This window comes from Trachemys scripta, chromosome 3 (genome assembly GCF_013100865.1).
Source record: "Trachemys scripta elegans isolate TJP31775 chromosome 3, CAS_Tse_1.0, whole genome shotgun sequence".
Taxonomy (NCBI): Eukaryota; Metazoa; Chordata; order Testudines; family Emydidae; genus Trachemys; species Trachemys scripta.
Window position 1 is genome coordinate 45,244,200 of NC_048300.1, and position 20,432 is coordinate 45,264,631.

At 36.0% G+C, this 20,432-nt stretch overlaps 1 protein-coding gene across 9 annotated transcripts in view; it reads right to left on the bottom strand.

The window, feature by feature from the left end:
* The window catches only part of ESRRG (estrogen related receptor gamma), a 468,749-nt gene that overhangs the window by 179,293 nt on the left and 269,024 nt on the right, over window positions 1-20,432 (bottom strand). Inside the window, exon 1 of one of the 9 annotated variants that reach the window (XM_034764590.1) lies at window positions 17,970-18,172. The exons of 6 other annotated variants lie outside the window; for them this stretch is intronic. In XM_034764590.1, the coding sequence (XP_034620481.1) occupies window positions 17,970-18,025 (56 nt within the window). In that variant the 5' untranslated portion in view covers window positions 18,026-18,172. Of the gene's footprint in view, window positions 1-3,688; window positions 3,710-17,965; window positions 18,173-20,432 lie in introns of those variants that run through there. 2 more of the 9 variants (XM_034764594.1, XM_034764597.1) reach the window with 2 other exon arrangements.

Genomic DNA, 20,432 nt, shown 5'->3' on the forward strand with positions numbered 1-20,432 from the left:
ATGTTAAGCAAAAATTCATGTTTCCAGGAAAATTTTAATATATATATATATATATATATATACACATATACATACACACATACACATAAAAAAAATTTTGCCCATGGTAAAATGGTGTAAGTGGTTACTTGCCCAGGACCCTTGACGCAACTGTTTTTGTTTTGTTTTCATTATCCATACCTGTTCCTTACTGCATCCTTCCTCAGGCCTTCCACTCTGCCCATGATACCAGCCTTGACCACATGTCTGTTCCTCCCACGGACCTTTGCATACTTTCTCACACTACACTCCCTGTGCATCAAATGCACCTTCCTTGAACTGATCTAAGGAATCCACCCTGTCCTCCTTCAAATCCCTTCTCATGGTGCACTTCTGCTGAACCACCTACAAGAAATTATCCCACATTTCATAGTTAGGCTGAGGGGCAACTGAAGTCAGTATTTATTTACACAATGAAAAAGTGTACCTACTCACAGATGCATACACTCACAGAAACCTATATATTCCCTATATATTAATTTTATATATTTCCCTTTGCTCCAGCTTTTGTATATGATTCATCTTTTTAGACAGTAAAGCTCTCCGAGTAGGAAACGTGTACTACCTCTATATTCATGAAGCAATTAGCATCATAAATCCTATTCCTGATGGGGGCCTCTGGGCACCAACAAATAGAAATATTAAACAACAACAACATGGAAAATCTCTTATGTGGCTGAATTGCAATTGGGCTTAGCTATTGTTTAAAAATATCAGAATAGTGTTTATGAGAAGATGTATATACTTGATGCGAAATCTAACAAAAACAAGGTGCATTCTTTTTCTAATATTGTTATCACAAAAGCTGGTAGTGGTATCATTTAAAGTGTCCAATTCTGCTCCAACTGAAAAAGGTGGCATAACTCACCATAGACTTCAGTGGAAACAGCTTCAGACCCTAAATTAAACTTATTTGGATAAGTTAGGAACTGTCCCAAAACCAAAACATGAACCAAACCTAAACCTCAATCTGTTTTGAGTTTTGAAAAGATTCTTTTAAAGAAATATTTAATGTACCTTCTAGCGTCAGCTGGCACAGGAAGAAAATATTGAAATATCATCAAAAAGGCTATTCTTGGTATATTTCTAACCTGGCAGAAACCAGGAATTACTGAAAATCTCACAAGACAGCCTGTTGCCATGGGATTTCCTGGCTGATTTTGAGGCCAGAGAGGTTAAGCAGTTTGGATAAGCTTCAGATAAGTATCCAAACTTTTATATGCTTATGTGTACAGATTCGAGCCTCTGAACCTTTTAAGGTTCGGCCATCATTATACTAAGGAAAAAAGATGGAAGAATTCAGGGATTGTATGGGCATGCTGCCAGAGTTATCAAACAGAGTTGGGTGCCAGTGACTTTTAGAAATGATAAAAATGATGAACTGAGGACTATACTCTTCAGAAAAGTATCAGGGGGTAGCCGTGTTAGTCTGTATCTACAAAAACAACAAGGAGTCTGGTGGCACCTTAAAAACTAACAGATTTATTTGGGCATAAGCTTTCGTGGGCAAAAACCTCACTTCTTCAGATGCAGTTATAGTAACCGATCTGTAACATAACAGGAAGATGGTAAAAATAGTGCACTTCAGAATCAATTTAAAAGTGGTATCACACAGGCCCTGACTTCATTAACTATTATTATGTAACCAACTTTCAATAACATTTATGTTCACTACTTTGAACACTCAGGAACATCCTGTTTAGAGACAATCACACTGTGCTACTGCCAGTTGATGTCAAATGTATTGACCATTTTTTAATACCATAATTCTGGAACTAACCTGTAGTTTTTTGTTGTTTTTTTTTAAAAACCTGCATTATAGTGGTGTGTTTGCCTTGCTAGAGATTGTTAGATCTGCTAGAAGTTGTGCTAGCTCACCGTTGGGGGAAAAAAAAAAAAAAAAACCTTCCTATTTTCATGAAGTCATAACTAGGCTAGAAATGTTCCCTCTGGGATGAAAACTGTCATACAAGGTCACCACCAAAAGCTAATCTTTTCATCTAAGTGCAGAAAAAAAGAAGAGTGGAAAAATAGTTCAGGTTGCAGGGCTGCAAGAATATATAGACCCTTTCTGGTTATGGACACGTGCTGACACATATATTATTCAAAAATAATTCATTTTTAAACAATGGAGTTAAGAAACTTGCTGGTACATAATCTAATTTAGTTGTTTTGGGCACTTTAGGTGAAGAGTTTTTAAACTGACAAGGCAGTAAACTCTTGGCCCTCTTCTGTTCTCACAGAAACCTGTTCAGATCCCATTGACTTCAAAATTAACCTCAGCGCGTTAGAGCCCAATTTTGAACAACTACTTGTGGCTGAGCATATTGCTTACTGTCCTGAGAAGTCCCACTGACTTCAGAATAGTAAGCATTATGCCCTAGTAGCGTTTGCTGGACTGGGCCCTTAGCAGTATCCCCTTAAAGTAACAGGACTCTTCTTCAGTGAAGCATATGCTTATTGGGAACTTGCCTTCAATAGGAGCTCTGCATGTGCCTCTGAGGGGAGAATTTGACTCTCTGAAAAGCAGTGTGTGCAAATTATAGTGAAAATTCATACATATCTAAATACACATATATACAGTAAAATATAGCATCTTTAAAAAGTGATTATTGGAGACAGATTTTTTTAAAAGCATAAAAACATATTTAATTATGTCCCATCAAGAAAATAACTCATATTTTTTAAAGCTTCCTAATCCTATTCCCATGAAAGTGGTGTAGGAAAGAAGGCCTAAACTTCTAAACTCATTGTACTCAACCTAGAGACTATGGCCAAGTTGTCAAAAGTGCTCAGGGTCAGATTTTTATAATACTTCAGCAGCAAGCAGTCTGTATTGTTTCTCCACGGAGGGGTGAGTTGTTGGGAGCTGAATTCTTTTAAAAATCCACCCACTTCATTCAAGTGTCTAAGTGAGAAGGGAGGATTTTTTTAAAATCTAGCTACATATTCTGGTGGCTAAATGGGAGCTGTTAGGTGCTGAGCTATGGCCAGAGTAATGAACATGTAAGAAACTCAGAGAAGGAGAGTAAGAAATTACACACAATATTTATAAAAATACAACTTCAAGTTAAATATGGGTTTTCCTAAAAGACCAAAATTGCTCAGGTCAGATAAAATACTAATTAACAGGGAGATGAGAGTGGCTCAGAAACAGTCAAATTACAAGGGACCAATTCTCCCCCTGCTTCCCCCTCTCCCCAAGATGCAACCTCTTCTCTTTAATGGAGCTGCATGGGTACAAGTGAAGGAAGAATTTGGTGCTCATATAGGGACTATAAACAATATATTTTGCAGTAGATCTGTGTTTGTGTCTCAACAATTTTTAAAACAATATATGTACCCAAGAAATGAACACAGAGAAATTAAGCCTCAAATCACACATTATATATATATATACACACTCTTAAAATTATGGCACAGACTGTCTTCCCCTGCATCAATAGCCAGAAAATTAAAAACTAAAGATGACATTCTCATCCTTAACATCAAGTATTTCTTATTTCCCCATTCCCCACCAACAGAAATTAAAGCCATAACTTTGAATTCCAACACAGGTCTTAACCCATTTATGCAATTCAGTAAAAGAAAAAGAAAATAAAAGCTTCTTTAAATAAAATCAGAATTACACAATAATTCTTGTACTTACTTCTCTGCAGCTGATCCAGAGCCATTTACATAGCCTTTTGACCACTGTTTAGTAAACAGGGCGTGTACGGTGCTAGCATGCTTCTATCTTGCTTTCCTTGTAAAAGCAAGGCAGGGGTTCTGTTTTTAGTGCACACTTTGGTTCAGTGTTAATCCTGTTTTATGTTGTTCACACCTGCTGCTGACTAGCAGTCTGCTGATGGATTGTGGTTTGTGCTGCTTTCAGTGAATCCTCACTAACCTAGCTCTACAACAAAAAGCTGCTCTGCTAAACTGGAAACAAAGACCTGATTGCTCCTGAACACTTGAAAAAGGAAGAGCTGTAAAATATGCCTCATCTTCAATTACTTTTCCACTGTCAACTGTTTAGAAATAAACATGGGGTTTTATGTGAACATGTTTATCTTTAGTCCTACAACAAAGAGCTAAAACATATCCTCATGCCTAACCTCTCTAGAAGTTGTTCTACTGATAAAAATATTAGCTGAAAATGCTGAGAACAAAACATTTTTAAACATCTCTGTGCAACTCACCTATTCCTTTCGGTACAAAAATAAATAGATTTGTCTGAGCAGAAATGTCTACTATTATTAAAACATCCTCTGTAAACCTTTATATAAATGGAATTTTGCTGCTTCTGCTTTCTTCAGAGCGTTTACAGAAAATGCAAAGGGCCTGATTCTGAGCTCACTTATACTGGTGTAAATAAAGAACAACTCAATACAAATCATATCTTTTATCACAGTGTAAAACCATCTTAAGTAAGATCAGAATCAGGCTAAAAGAGTCTACAATGCAAGTAGCCAGTGCACTTAGTTTTACATGGAGAAATTCGACAGGATTCTCTCTCTCTCTTCTGAATCCTGGAAGTTTCTGAGCACCTCCAGTGATGTACTGAAGGTGCTCAACTCCCATGCAGAAGGCACTTGGCATGCCTACTTGGAAATAAAGACCTACGACCAACATCTTCATACTTAGATGTGTAAAACTGGGCACATAAATCCATGTTCAAGTATCTATTAAAATTGGCCTGATTTTCAGAGGTGCTGAGACACCCTGGATTTCAGCAAAATCCATGGCAGCTGCAAGTACTCAGCATCTTTCAAAATCAGGCCAGTTTTACTGCGGTACCGGCATGTGTATTTAAGTGCCCAACTTTAGGCACTCGTGTTTAAAAAGGTTCGCCATAACACCCAATCTCCTCTCACTTGAATTAATGGCAAAAATCCCTATGACTTTAATGGTGCAGAGCTGGACTAATACCTTCATCTTTAATTTTATTATTACAGATAGATCATATTCTGGAGACAACAGAAGGACTCATCATTAATGAAAGGGGTCTGAAACTACATAGTATTATTACTAGTGAGAGGAGTCAAGCTTCAGCCCCCCTTCCACCCACCATAATAGATATCCAATGCTTCTTAACTACTTCTCCTCCCAACTAGTCCTTCTCAAGTTTATTGCACTTAGCGTCACTGGAACCAGGCCTTCGATGTTTGATTTTTCCTGTTGTGCCACCTTGTGTGTAACCTTTCTTCTATGGAGGAGAGAAGCCCAAGATGCTTCTTGTCTAAGAGCCAAGTTCCTACATCTCCTAAAACACCCATATAAATCTCTTTCATAAAGAAAGGAATGTGGGTTTGATGCCAATCCAGGCAGTTCTCTAGCCACTAAAATTTATTTTACATCTCATGAAGGAAAATTCACTTGAAGATTATGACATTCTTTAGCAGCTTTTATATGGTATAAGGAGTCTTCATGATATTCTAGCTATATTATATGTCAGGATAATATGCATTAGACAGTTGTGTATTATATTCTGTAACTCTTTCCCCCGGGTTGTAATGGAAGGTTAGGAATTCATTAGCAAAAAAAAAAAAAACCGAAACAAGCTTAATACTTTAACTGCTCTTGTAATTCAGATGCCAAAACTAAGGACAGGGGATCATTCTTACTTAGCCTTGACATTTCAGCCTCAGAGTTGTTCTGCCTCCTTCTTAGACTATCGAGGGCTGAGGAGGCTGGCATAATGCCACCACTGCTTTTAAGAAGATACAGAAAATGTGGTAGTGATCTTAGTATTTCCTGGCCACACTCACTCGCCTCCCTTCGGCAACTCTTTACTGGCACAAATGTCACATCCTGGAGACGAATTCTTGAGCTTCGGCTTGGCTTCTCCACAGATTTCATTCCTCTACAATGCCACCAAGTCATTCATTTTTTGAGGTTCCCCCGCCCCAGTAATAGGGCCTGATCAAGCCTATTGAAGACAATGGGAATCTTTCCAATGACTTCAGTTAACATTGGATCAGGCCCAAACTGCTGAAAAATAAAGGGGAAGATGTTTTAGTGGACAGATGAGAGGTTAGAGTGTAACTTCCCTTTTGTGCCTTTGAAGATCACTCTCAAAATATCAATACGATCCAAAGCCCAAGTTCTTTTGGTGAAATATTTGTATCTGCATTCGGCAACATTCTTGCTTAGCAATAACCCAGGGCTGCAACGACGGTGCACTTCAAATCCCCGTCATCTGTAAGTTTGGCCCCTTATCTCCGAAGAAATTTAATATCTACTAAAAAGATATAAAAAAGCCTCCAATAATACAGTACTTCAGAACCTGGCTTTTAATACGGCAAGATGCTTTTCGCAAGATTGTAAAGTTGCTTTGAATGATGGAATATTCCACTTCAACAGCAGCAATTTACCTATTGTATGGTATTAGCGGTTAACCTGTGTATTTTTGATTCAAAGCTACACTATGTGCGGGGGAAGAGGGGGAGGAGAAGAGTAACCCTGCCAACCTCACTACCTCCTGCCTTCAAGCATTGCTTCCAAGTATGCCCTCTTCAGGAAAAAGTTAAGACTACTTTATTTTGATTATAGTGCTTTCCCCAGGCAGGATTTTTTATTTCAGTTGGAATCTTTAAACCCATTACATTTTCAGTGATGCATTTTTATATTTACAGTTGACATCTTCATAGAAGAATGAAACCTTTGAGCTACAGCTCTAAAGCATGAAGGTTGCCTGCAGTAAGTACTTAAATTATTTTACACCCAAATGGAGCCAGTTGTTTTTAGCTAAAATTTAATAAACCTTAAACCAATGACCTTTCTTTTACAGAAAGCTTAGACTTGTGAAAACGAACTTTCCAAAGAAACATATTTTGGCAAGCTAATACCAAACAAAGGGCTATTTAAAGCTGAATGCTTTGTCAATTTATCAGCTTGTGAACATTCCGTTCCTAAATTCCCCACTGCTGCTAAATGTATAGAACAGTGGTGCTTTGGTTAATCGAATACTATCGATCTGAGGGTGTCACAGTGATCTCATTGAGAGTAATCAATAATAATCCAAAATCAATCAATCTACTCGTGAACTATCATTTATCAAATCTGAATACACCAAAATTATTTGCAGGCATGAAAAAGAGAAAAGAAGCTAGAAATAACAGTAATAGAATTAAAACAAAAATAGAAAACCCAGTGAGGATAATAATGAAAGATAAACTATCTGTTTGATCTTGTATTTATCTGTGACACTCTAAGTACTTTTCCCAGCCTGAGGAAGAGTTCTGTGTAGCTTGAAACTTGTCTCTCTTACCAACAGAAGTTTGTTCAATAAAAGATATTACTTTGCCTGTCTTGTCTCTCTAATAATGTAAGCAAACGTTCCCTCCATGCAGTGTCTAAGTTGATGATGACTCACATTTTTCCTTGCAAATATGCCAGATTTACCCAGAGTGAATTTTGAGATACATTTTCTCTCTCGGATGTGAAAATACACACCAAGGGAGAACATCGGTGGGTCACAGTAGTAAATGCTCAGGCATTATTTTATAAAAATAGTATTATGACTGAATTTCAAATGTGTGTCACTGGTACCTTCAAAAAGAACAAGACAAATATATTGAAATACAAAGTAACTGCACCTTTAAGTTTAGCAGTTCCATTTAATAGGACGGGAAAGGATAAAAATACCGAATTTCTCTACAGAATGCATGAAATAGCTGTACCCACTTATCAAAAGAGCTCTTATTGTTGCTGAGGCCTCCTTTCTCAACATATTCACCTGTAATTTTGTCAAGGTAATAAATCCTTCCATTCATTATAGCCCCTCAAATGGACACTCCTATTTAATTCAAATGGAAAAAGGCACAAAGTGTCTAAAACATTTACTTTTGCTAATGTAAAAGTGTTGGCATTTTACTTCATTCCCGATAAGCCGGTGCCAGTGGACGTGATTATTCTTTTCTTATTCAAAGCATATCAGCAGTTTGAAAGCACTCTCAATCTTATCAGGAGTATGAACAGCACAGTTACTGAAAACAGTTTGTACTGCTCCTCTCTCTTTCTGCCAGGCTATCAGATAAACCCAGCTAACTAACTGTATTTACACACAATCAAACATAAGCTGTGTCTTCGATGCACTGTAGCCTGATTCAAGCATGCCATAGGTTTTCTGCTTGACATTAGCGTAACAAAAATACCAGCAGTGAGTATCCCTGACTGACAACAATTTTAAAGAAAAGTATAAAAGCATACAGCTAAAATACAACATAAAAAGGATGAGGGAAAAATAGGAGAAGTTGAAAATGAATGCTTTAGAAGTAATAAACCAGTACAGAACATCTCCCGCTAAACACCACATGGACATTTAAGTCCAGCAGCTATTTGGGAAGCAGCATACAAATGCTGAGACAAAAATGTATTTGAAAAATATTTTGGCTTACTAATTATTTATCCTTTTTATTTATTTATTTATTTCTAGTAGCTACCTAGAATTGTAGAAAAAACTGCAATGATTTGTGAAGGGGCACTTAAGCACCTTTATCATCCCAGGCTGCAGACAAGATTGAAACCAAGACTGCCACTCATAATGATCCAGCCTTAGTTTTCCTCTTGAATTTGTTAAAATACTCCTAAAATGCAAACTGAAGATTTAAAAAAAAGTATCTCACAGAATATTGATATTTTTACTGGTAAATACACAGTAGATCTTTTATTATAATTTCTGTTTCAGAAAGGGAAATCCTTGTAAGATTTTGTTTGATTGTAAGGCATAGGAAAAATGAACCTCACATTTTTACAGAGCAAAATTCTCCTCTAACGTACAGTACATCAGTGTAAATTAGAATAAGCCCACTGAGTTCAATGAAGAATTTGGCCCGAGTTACTTTTAAACTGATCGGTACCATGTAGCAATTGAAAAATGAAATGCAAAGGTGGATTTATGTAAGCCATATAAGTATATAGACAGAGGGTTCATGGAATTTTAGAAGACATTTTAAGTTTGTTTGAACAGTTGATTAATTACAAAATCCTCCCCTACGAAAGAATCGGCTGCTTAAGCTTTTGTCTATGAATGCACCGTCTTCCCACACCCACCCACTGACTTTTGCTGAATACCTCTGATAAAACAGAAAAGGGCAGGCACGTGCCACCACCTGAGCCCATCTTTTGCTTCTGTCTGGACTCCAGGAACTGAATGAGCCATCCCCTAGATTTGTAGGAGAACAATGAGATGAATTAAGCCAAGTGTGCAATGCTGTGTAATTCAGCCGATTGTTGCTTCTCCATCTGTGACACCATGGCCCCATGATTGATGGGACAGGTGTCATTCATACTAAATGTAAACCACTGACAGTGGCAGCTCAGCTCTTTTAAAATGACCCAGCACCAACTGTACACAATCAGCTCCTGATAGAAGAATGATGTGGTAGCCTTTATTCAGTTATCAGGAATTCTGGCTTTACCCCTTTATTGCTCATGGGAACAGTTGGTTAAAGACATGGCATTTCATGCCACTTCAAAACATCTGATCTGTCCCACTAGGTTAACGGCTGCTATGAGAACATTGCCAGCAAATTCTTTCACTGCTGGAAAAATGAATATAATTTAGTAGTGGAAATCTTAGATTCATGGCCCACTAAACAACTATAGTGAAAAAAATCTTTAGCTATATAATTTTTTTTTTGAGAATTTCACTAAAAATTGTTTTGATAGTGATTCCCATTGCTTGCTTTCAGAATTGTAACCAAAATGTCTTGTTTTTAAAATGGCATTTACTTTTTACTTAGCATGTACTTTTACTGGCCACACTTTATTGTAGTAAAATGATCGAATTATTTCACTAAGCAACATCCACCAGCATTCCAAAATTAATTCCTCTGACAATTATTTTAGCCATGACACTTGTCAGCCAACTGTACCATGAACTATTTAAGAAGGAAAACAGCAGCTTTAACATACAAGGACAATAACACTTATCCTCTCCAAGAAGACTGAACTCTACAGCCAAGTTGAGTGAACTGTGGGGGGGGGGGAGGCAGGGCGGGAATTAAATGAAAGCAAATAACTATAAAGCATAATGGTTCAGTCCTTTCTGTTGCATTTTCAATATGTGGAGAATTATCATCAAAAACACACAGCTGACTAAACTGGGTGGCTCTGCTAGGTTAAGAAGTGTATGATTTCACTATTATATTAAGTATTGTTTTTCATTCAGTTTTCCAGTTTTCCATATGCTTAAAAAGTTTCAGATGTGAGATACAAAAGTAGTTGTTTTCTCCAAGAACATTTCTGTAGACAAAACCAAAAGCCGGGCTGGTGGGGGACGCAGAGAATCTGATGGATAAGGATGGATTTAATAAAACAAGCCACCTTCTCCTCCCCTCCCCACCCAACCCTTCATATGGGAAAGAATTTAACTAGTGCTTAGGGACAAGTCAGCATCTTCATTTCATGTGGACTTACATATGAGTACATCTGCAAGATTTTAATGGGATAATGTATGATTTTAGGTTGTCAATTTCTGGCTTTTTTTTTTTTTGGACGATGTTCGAAATAAGCATCAGCAAATCATCAATATCTTCTCATTCTAACTAGCTACATCCATCAATCTCTGATCACACCTATTAGGATCTCTTTGTAGCCCACAGTACATCTTGCGACAGCTTGACCAGTTGTTTAAGGAAAGAGTGTGTGTTGGAGCAAAGCTAAATCGACACATCTGTGATACTTCTGACACCCCTCAGCATGGCTAATATTAATTTGTTTTCTTTGGCTAGGTAAGTGCTGCCAAAACACATTATATATGGTATGCAGTTCCAATCAAAATGATGAAAAGGAGATGTGCAATTTTGTTTCACTGAAAGCAACATGAAAAGACAGAGAATAAGAGATACAAGGGATTATTACAAAGCAATAGTCTAGAGACTAGAAAGTATTCTGTTTTGAAGTTTGGCTTCAGAATACAACCCTTTATTCAACTACATCTATCCCACCTATAAAAAAACCTCTGCTGAGATTTAAGATTATTACTTGAAAAAATGAATAGTTTCAGTAAAATACATGACTACATGCATAAGTAAATGTGCATAGTTCTACACAGGATATTATAAACTGATTGATTAGATTGGGGGAAAGGAATTTCTGTTTAATAAACCCGGGCCAAACTAAGTTACTGCAGTATATTGATGAACCACTCCACAACTGCATGTGTAATGTCCTGTGTTACAGGGTGTGTCATGAGAAGATACGACGTACATTTTTAATAGTAACATTTTTTGTTTGTATATTTGTTTGATACAAATCAGATAGTGTGCATGCAAATTATTTTTGAAGGAAATTCTACATAAATGTTGCCCAAATCTAAAATCCTGTCATCTGTCTCAAGATCAGAAATCAAGCAGATTGTACATTTGTCACATATTGAGTAGAACAGCACCCATCCCCAACCAATTCTAAAAGTTTCATTAGTAAATGATCTGTTCAGGACATCAGAGTTTTACATACCAACGATGTAGGAAAAAATTGAAACAAAAAATTCAATTATACTTCCATCTGAAAGGAAGTGCTCAAAAAATGCTGTACCAGATGATAAAGTTCAGCTTCATAATTCAGAAAGATACCGTAATTAAAAGAACTTATTTGGAAAATGCAACAAAGGACTGAACCATTATGTTTTATAGTTATTTGCTTTCATTTAATTCCCGCCCCGCCCCCCCATGCAGTTCACTGTTTGGTAATTCCTGCGTTGGACTGTTGTGACAGTTCAGGTGTTGGTTTTGTTGTTTTAATCAACTGTTCAAACAAACTTAAAATGTCTTCTAAAATTCCATGAACTCTCTGTCTATATACTTATATGGCTTACATAAATCCACCTTTACATTTCATTTTTCAATTGCTACATGGTACCGATCAGTTTAAAAGTAACTCGGGCCAAATTCTCCATTGAACTCAGTGGGCTTACCCTAATTTACTCGATAGAGCAATGAGGAGGAAAGATACACTTGGTTGTTACAAAGGAAGCAAATACAGAATAATGTAATTATATTCCATGCATTACATAAACAAATAAGGCTAAGAGGTTTAAATCTTTCAGAATGTTACAAAAATAGGAGTCGTTTTAAGGAGCACTTATCATCAAACGGCAATGGTTTACAATATCTATTGCATCTGAATTATTCTGCAAAGTACTACAGAAACAGAGAAATGCTATCCCTGTAAGAAATAAAGGGAGAGCACACATGATCCCGCAAAAGCACAATTCAGTTTGAAAAAAAAATTTTTTTTTGCATTAATGGATCATTATACTTTTACTTTTTGCCAAGAGCAATTTAAAACATTTACCAAAGGATGTTTTTTTGATTTTTTTATTACTTTTTGGGGGATGAGGTGGAGCTGAAATTAAAATTGAATCTATATTGTATATAGGTTTCTAAAGGCATTGGACTTTACATTAAAAAGGATATGTACTTTTTTTCTATAAAACATATTATATTTTAATAAAACAATACCATATGTCAGAGGAAGTGTGCTTTTATAATGAAATTTTTTGATAAAGGCCAAAAATTACAAGAATGCCCCTAAATATGATTACTTATATAAATTATTAGGAAGTTCAAATTATTTATATAAAAGGGTGGTATATTCTATGGAAACAATATTAATGCAAAAATTAGAAATGTTGGAATCTATGAAGAATCTGACAAAATCAGAAGCAAGAACTTTAATATGTACATTATTATTTATTCAGCTAACTCCCTCTTCTAGGACAAGCAAAACCAATAGATGAAAGCAACAAATTCTTAAAAAGGTAACTACATGCAGAAAAGTTGAGAGAGATCTTTGCATGTGTTCTGTATATACACACTACATACAATGTATGACTGTAGCATGCACACATGTGTGACACAATCTGTTGTATTTAGACTGATAATTGATTTATACATATAAATAAATGTACAGATGTGTGTGATTACATCAGTGATGTCTAAAAGCAAAAGAAGATGTACAAAATGTAAAAGAACATGTAATAAGTGGAATGTCAAGCTGCAGAGACGGTTGGTGTCATCCCTGCACTATCAAACATACACATGAGTATGATTGGAGACAGAGAGGCTAAATATTTCACTGTCAGAGCATGTCGAGAAGTGCAATTCATTTTTCTCTCATGTGCTTTAGGACAATGACAATTTAATTCAAGACTAGTGGATGTAAAAGAGATAAAAACTGAACAAACTGGCCCAGCATAATCACAGATTTCCTCCAGAGAGCTCGCTAGCATGAGGCTCATATGCACTTGTAACATATCAACATTTTATTGTTTCTTTCCTCCATGAATTTGCTATGAGGCACGAATTCATAGCAAAGCTTATCTCATGACAGAGCTTACTTTCAACTTCAGTAGGGACACTGACCAAGAGCTCTTTCTAAATGTATTATCTCTATCTTAAGCATTGTAATGACTGATATAATATTAGCAAAACTTATTAATAATTGGGGCCATTTGTTTGAAGGGTGCTAATAAGTTCATTCTTACTTATACTTGCAATGGGGCAAAAACAGCACCCCAAATGTCAAGGGTCATTATCCTTTACAAATATTCAGTAAAATGACTATCATATTTAATCACCCTGTTGAAAAATAATTAGGATTTAATATCATATTTTCACTGTATAATCTGTGACATTGCTATACAATATTGGCTTATATAGCTTTAAGAAATGTGGGCATACTATAGCTCTAGATACTCTCAGCAAAGTATGCTTCAAGTATTGTTAAATATAATCATAGACAAGTTACCTTCTGTATTTGATGAATAGCACCATGTATTTGAAATTAATTGCAAAAGTAGGGCTTGGCTAATGAGGCAGTCCTTATCTTTTCTCAGCAGTGCAAGCACAAGTGTTTTTCTGCTGGCTCAATATTTTCTTTTAAATGCCCAAAGTGCTATTAGCTAAGTTGAAATCTGATTAAAACAACAAAACCAACACCTGAACTGTCACAACAGTCCAGCGCAGCTCCAGGAAGTAAAGGCTCAGACTAGTCCTATTCCTGGTTTTTTGCATGTGTTTTTGAAAATAATAATTAAATAAATAATTCCTGTCGCTTCTCTCTATTGCTTCCATTCCCATTAGCATCTTTGAAAACAGTTTGCCAAGAGTGGAGGTATTCCTTAGTGTAGAATTATAGGTACAGTGCCTTCTATATGTCGAGACTTTAGTTAAATAAATCTATAAAAGGTCTTAAAACAGAGGACCTCTTCAAAAAAAGGACAGCATGCCATGGAAAAGGAAAAAAAAAAACAGTGGAGAAAATTATCAGCCATTCAAGAGAATTAATGGATATCCACAAGGGCTTTGCTAATAACATGGGTTAATTACCACTGCAACGCACCAGACTCAGTAAATAAAAGAGCACAACCATAAACACATTAAAATGAGCAACCATCACTAAAAGAGAGGCCAGCCCCAGTAAATGGAAAGCTGTCAAAGAGCCATTTCAGAACAAGCCCTTTACACTTTCCGCAGGATTTGAAAACTTGCCAAAGAAGTCTATGAAAAACAAAAAACAAAACTTAAAAGCAAAAACAAAAAAGGAAACATGGAAGAAGGCCCATTTGCTGTCCAAGGGGAGAACACAAAAGGAATCTATTCATTCAGACACACTTTTGGGTTTACTTCATACCAGAAAGCTTGGTTCTCCATTGTGTGCATGGTATGGCAGCTGAGACCCTATAGTTTTTGGACTTGAACTCTAACTGCTTGCTTTATTTTTTAAAAAGGTTAAGATAACTAACGACTCTAATATGCGAGATTAAAAACCTCCACCTTGAGGAAAGTAACTGTAGAGTGAAGTCGGTTGTCATTTCCCACTAATTGATGAAGAAATGTTCTATAGTCCACCCTTCCCCCACCTTCACAAATTGCAGGTATTTCCAGATCAAATTCTTTGGAAATAAGAGCTATATCAAAAATTTTTGATAGGGGAAGAATGAAACTAAGACAAACTCTCTCTCAGATATATATTACACACACACACACACACACACACACACACACACACACACACTATATATTATATAAGTAAACACACAAACCATTCCCAGATTGAAACATGATACAGTTTATAAAAATAATATGAAATATGTACACTGGCTATCATCATATTAAAAATATTTTTTTACTGTGACTCCAGACTAGATCCACTTTCATTATCTAAATTACACTTATCTTACTGCTCATAATCTGTGCATTTTATTTCTCATACTGTAGAATCAAATAAAAATCCATGCAACACTGTAACAGCCACATTTGTTAATTTTCAATTAAATTCTTTTGCATATTTTTGAATGGGGGAAGTAGAGAAGGGGTCGAGGGGTTCAAATTCATGAAACAGATAGAGTGAGCCACAAAGGGCAAATGTACAGTGCACAGAAGCTATCTGGAGTCACAAATCTATTCAGTTTTCTATGTTTGGCACTCAGAGATCATGTTTAAATGTACTAAACTAGTTCCTCCCCCTCCTCCCCTTCTTTGGAGTGTTTCAATTGCCTTTCCTTCTTCCAACAGCTGTGACAACTGTTAAAACAGTCAGTAAAATTAAGTCCGCTCTATAATCCTGTAGTCAATGTTACATTTTAATCAGAGGTTGTAGGAGATTTCATGTTATGAACACAATGATTCATTTAGAATGATTAAACTGACACATATGTCAAAATGAGCAGATATATTTATTGCATCTGTTAGGGTATTAACTATTATTATTATTATTATTACTGCTGAAAAGCAAAAACCAAGGTTGCAGATGGCTTTAAGTTATTGCATTCTTTAACATGCTCTGTCTTAAAATCAAAGCATACCTAGTGATGGTCAGACAGATGTCTGTGCACTCCCAAAATGTTTTGTCAATTTTTAGCATGGATCCTCCTCTACCCAATAATTACTGTAGAAACTGTCCACTTGTAGAGATGTTTATTTCATCTGTATAGCTTTCTCTGTGGTTTCCTGTGCATGTGCACATGACAGCATGCAGTCAAAATACAACTACTATGAATATTGATAGTTCTGGGGTTTATTAATTGAGACAGAGACAGATGTGTTTCTGAGCATTAGATATTTCTGTCTGTCCACTCAACCACACACCCATCATACCCTACATCCGGAGAGTAAATTGGATTGTTTTAAGAAGACTTTTAGTTGAGCCAAAGGGGGGGAAAAAGAATTAGTTTAAATCTTGCAGCAGAGCCAAAAAGACATGTGCCCTGATTTCATTTAAATGCATCTACTTTAAGAGGCTTATCTAAACTAATCATTCAAATTAGCTGTAAGAAGGTAAATTCAGGAAAGCTCCTTTAAAAAAGAACCTCTTCCTATCTTTAATTTTTTTTTTAATTATTTTCTACAGAAAATTTAAAACTGTGAAGTGAAAGCTATGGCCATTGCATTCTTGCACTATACAGCAGCTCACTGAGCACTGACCTATAAACCATATCTTAGTGGGCATCCTACCTTTGCTTATTTTCATTTATTTACCTCTGCAGTTTTATAGGGGGTTCTTCCCTCTCTCACCTCAAACTGTTTTCCCATTGGCAAGTCTATTTACTGCTGTTCTCTTTAGTTCCTATGTTATATCACCAACATACAGTCACTGTAAGTCACTTTCCATCTCTGGCTTAATTACAAATAGCAATGCAATATGCAGACACTAAGGACAGCTAGTGGGCATCTACCTATAATACATTGTCACCTCTCTATACAGCCTTCCCACACAGTATATCTAGGGCTATATTTACTATTAGCGTTTTTTCTTCAGTATTAAAACATTCATTGCTAGCGTAATATGAAAGCACAGCAAAATAACTAGCTTGACATAAAGAAAAATGAATCAATGACAGCTCCCGTGATATACTAATATTTAATCCTGAGTATACGTTGAAATCAAGTTTATAAGCTACTCATCAGCACTAGAATGCTGGATTTTGTTTGGGTTTTCTGCTTTTTATCTCAGAGAATCCAAGTATGTATACCTGAATGTATACAAAACTAGGTAGTTAATAGGTACAGATACAACAAGGAGTCTGGTGGCACCTTAAAGACTAACAGATTTATTTGGGCATAAGCTTTCGTGAGTAAAAACCTCACTTCTTCGGATGCAATAGGTACAGATGAAACAATTCTCTCTCTCTCTCTCTCTCTCTCTCTCTCATATATAGACAATAAATTACAAATATATATAAATACATTAAAAAGTATGTCTTTTTCGGGGGGAAAAGCAACAAAATAAAACAAAACAGACTACAGGCTAGTTGGAACAAATGTACTTCGTTCCACCAGTTCTCTATTAAAGTACAAAACATTAAAAACCAGTTTGGTTCTTTTCTTCCTCAGTATTTTCTTCTCCTTTATTAAAAGGCACACAATTTCCTTGTTACTAAATAGACTGATATGTCAGTGAAGTGCTGGTTGAACAGTATTTTAGACCTGAATTGTGGAAGGTTAGTTGTGAATATTCATCCTTAAAGAGGTATTAACAGTTCTGTTATTTTCCCTGCTAACTCTGCATAGACAGAAATGACAGGGAGACCAAAATATCTGTCATATTGAAAATACACGAGAGGCACTAATATAAATCATTTTCATAATATATTATTTTTAAACCTTTGTTTCCCTGGGAAAATGTGTCCTACTTCAAGGCATATTTTAACAATTCACTAAGCATTTGTGCCAAGTGCCTATTATTAGTACCTGAATAAGAAGTGACTGTCACACAGCTGTTTTACTGACAGTCACAGGGCTTTGACTCAAAGGTAACATTGTAGTCAGAGAACAATTCTCCACTTACTGAATTAGCAGATCACCCTCAGCACAAAAAAGACAAGACAGACACAAACGACCATTCATGCACACAGAAGCCACAGAGCACTACCTGAATCAATGTTTACATTTTTTCATTTAAAAAAAAGAACAAAAAAGGAAAGGAAGAAAGGTACCTACTCTTCTTCGTAGTGAAGGGAAAAAGATTCAGGAAGGCAAAGTTCTACCGAATCCATGTGCGCTCGGCAACCATTATTTGTGCACCCCAGCAATAAATCAAAGTTTCCTTGACAGAGCACAGTGCAATTAACACAAATGTTCTCCTGGTGACAAGCCTATAGGCACAGCCAGTTGGGACCAAAAGCTCTCACACTCTCCTAATCAAGGACTTAAAGCCCCGATTGGAGCTTATTAATATGAAGTAGGGCTTTACATATGCAGTCCCACTGGCCCAGACAGATACTGGATTGGTAGCACATTAGCCAATCAGATGTGAGCAGAACAGAGGCTGCACAGATTGAGAAGAGCCAGGCAGGTAGAGAGGGGTGGAGAAACTGAAAGACTGAAAAACAGAGTAGGGAGTTAATAAAAAGAAATTTAAATGCTACCAATATTTTCTAAGGGGCTACAAAGAAAAACTAATTAGCATAACTCTCTAGGCACTAGATGTTTTCTGTAACTTAAAACACTGTTAGCCAGGTACCTTGAATGGAAGAAATACATGCAGACTCTCAGTTAATGTTGTGAAGAATTCATCATAAGGTAGAGAACTAAGTTTGTGCTGCCATTGTCTGTTTATTCCATTGTTGTTGTTGGGGGAGGAGGGGATTGCTGGGGGGGGGGAGAGGGTTTAAGTGCTTTTGCTTTTTTTCCCATGCATAAATTATTTTTTATCTTCTAATTTTTCTGGTACATACTGAGCACCTAAACTCAAAATTAATTGTTCTAAAGATTCTGGGTAATTGAACTTTTAACTGTAAGTTTTGTTGTCAATTTTATATATATATTTAGAACTGAAAATCTCATTCAGTACAGACTTGACAGAAAAACTACATTTTAAAAATGCATCTGTTTTAACAGCACAGGTGCACACATTGTTGAGAACACATACGTGTACATATACCTATAGTAGATACATGTTAATATGGGCATATTTAACACTTTAGCCACAAATGCAAAACATTTAGATGTTGTTCATAAACAGAAAGAAAAGCTCCTGCACTGATCAATTTCTTTTGTAACTGAGCAGGGATTATAATGGACTAAACTCAGCCTGTTTCATTTTAACAAGATCAGACTGCATTGTGGTAGGTCTGCATACGTACCTCTGCAGGTTTTTAATTTATTTTTAAAGCAAATTTTACCAAACTGGAAGGAAAGTAAATATATCAAACCCATTACTTGTATATATGCCATTGCCTACATAATCATCTTTGAACCTAATAGCTCCAAACCACTTGCTTTTATAAGTCATAGTCATCCACCTCATAAAGAAAACTCACTGAATAAACCAATTTAAACAAGTGATCATACACAAAATCAGACATTGTTTACACTGAAAATACAAATTTTAAAAGGAGCAGCTGAAAAATGGAGAAATGAAAAATTTCCCTCAAAAGCTACAGTTTATTATTAACATTACAGCTAAAATATACTTATTTTCTGGTTTCAGAGAAAGATTTTTTTTCTACCAGCCTGCAGTGGAAATAAATACCAGCTCTTTATGACAAGGAGATGACTGCTACCTTCTTAAGAGTGGAGAACCCACAATTTTTTATAATTCAGCTCTAGTGTGCACAAATCTTTTGTGACTGGGGTTCTACATGATGCAAATGACAACCTTTAAGATCAAAACAAACCAGTGCACACCCTCAGAATGCATTAATACCATTCACAAATGGGAACACAAATGTCCCCTTCAAATCTATTACACAGCTTTTGGGGGAAAGAAACCCCAGAAATTAAGTCTAAAATATATAAATGCAATAGATGTGTTTGAAGCTCTTTGTGACGGAGAGTGATTTCCAGTGTAATGTATTTAACCAGATGTAAAGGATGGGCCTGCTCCTTACATATGCGGCATAAAATACATGCAAGTTTAAGGATCAGACTTCACACAGCAAAACTATGGCTCTCACTACTGTATAAAAGCAGGTAGTAAAAGCTTAATTACCAGTAGCATTATGCTGTCTATATTGTTAAATGTGAACTCTGTAATTAAGATGTAAATTCAGTTGTGAGCAGTGAATTAAAAGAGCTCTGAGATGTAGAGTAAAGCCCAAGCATTCTGCAGACACACCATACAGACAAAAAAAGATTAGTTTTGATCAAATCTTAAAACAAGAGGAATATCATTTTACGGCATTAAAACCCCTTCTTAAAAAAGCACTTTGATAAAAGAAATGCTGTGGCTGTGGGAACCAAATCAGCACTTGAAAATTAAATATTTATTCTATGCTATAGGAATTTTGATTTCCATATAAATCCAAAGTCCAAATCCCACTAACTGGTTTATTCATGCACATCTCCAACAACATATAAACCAATAAATGTCTTTAGTTTAAATGTAGAACTTTGAATATACATATACACTCACTATAAAGTAGCTATTTTCTAACTATACTGGCATTTGGATTTGAAATT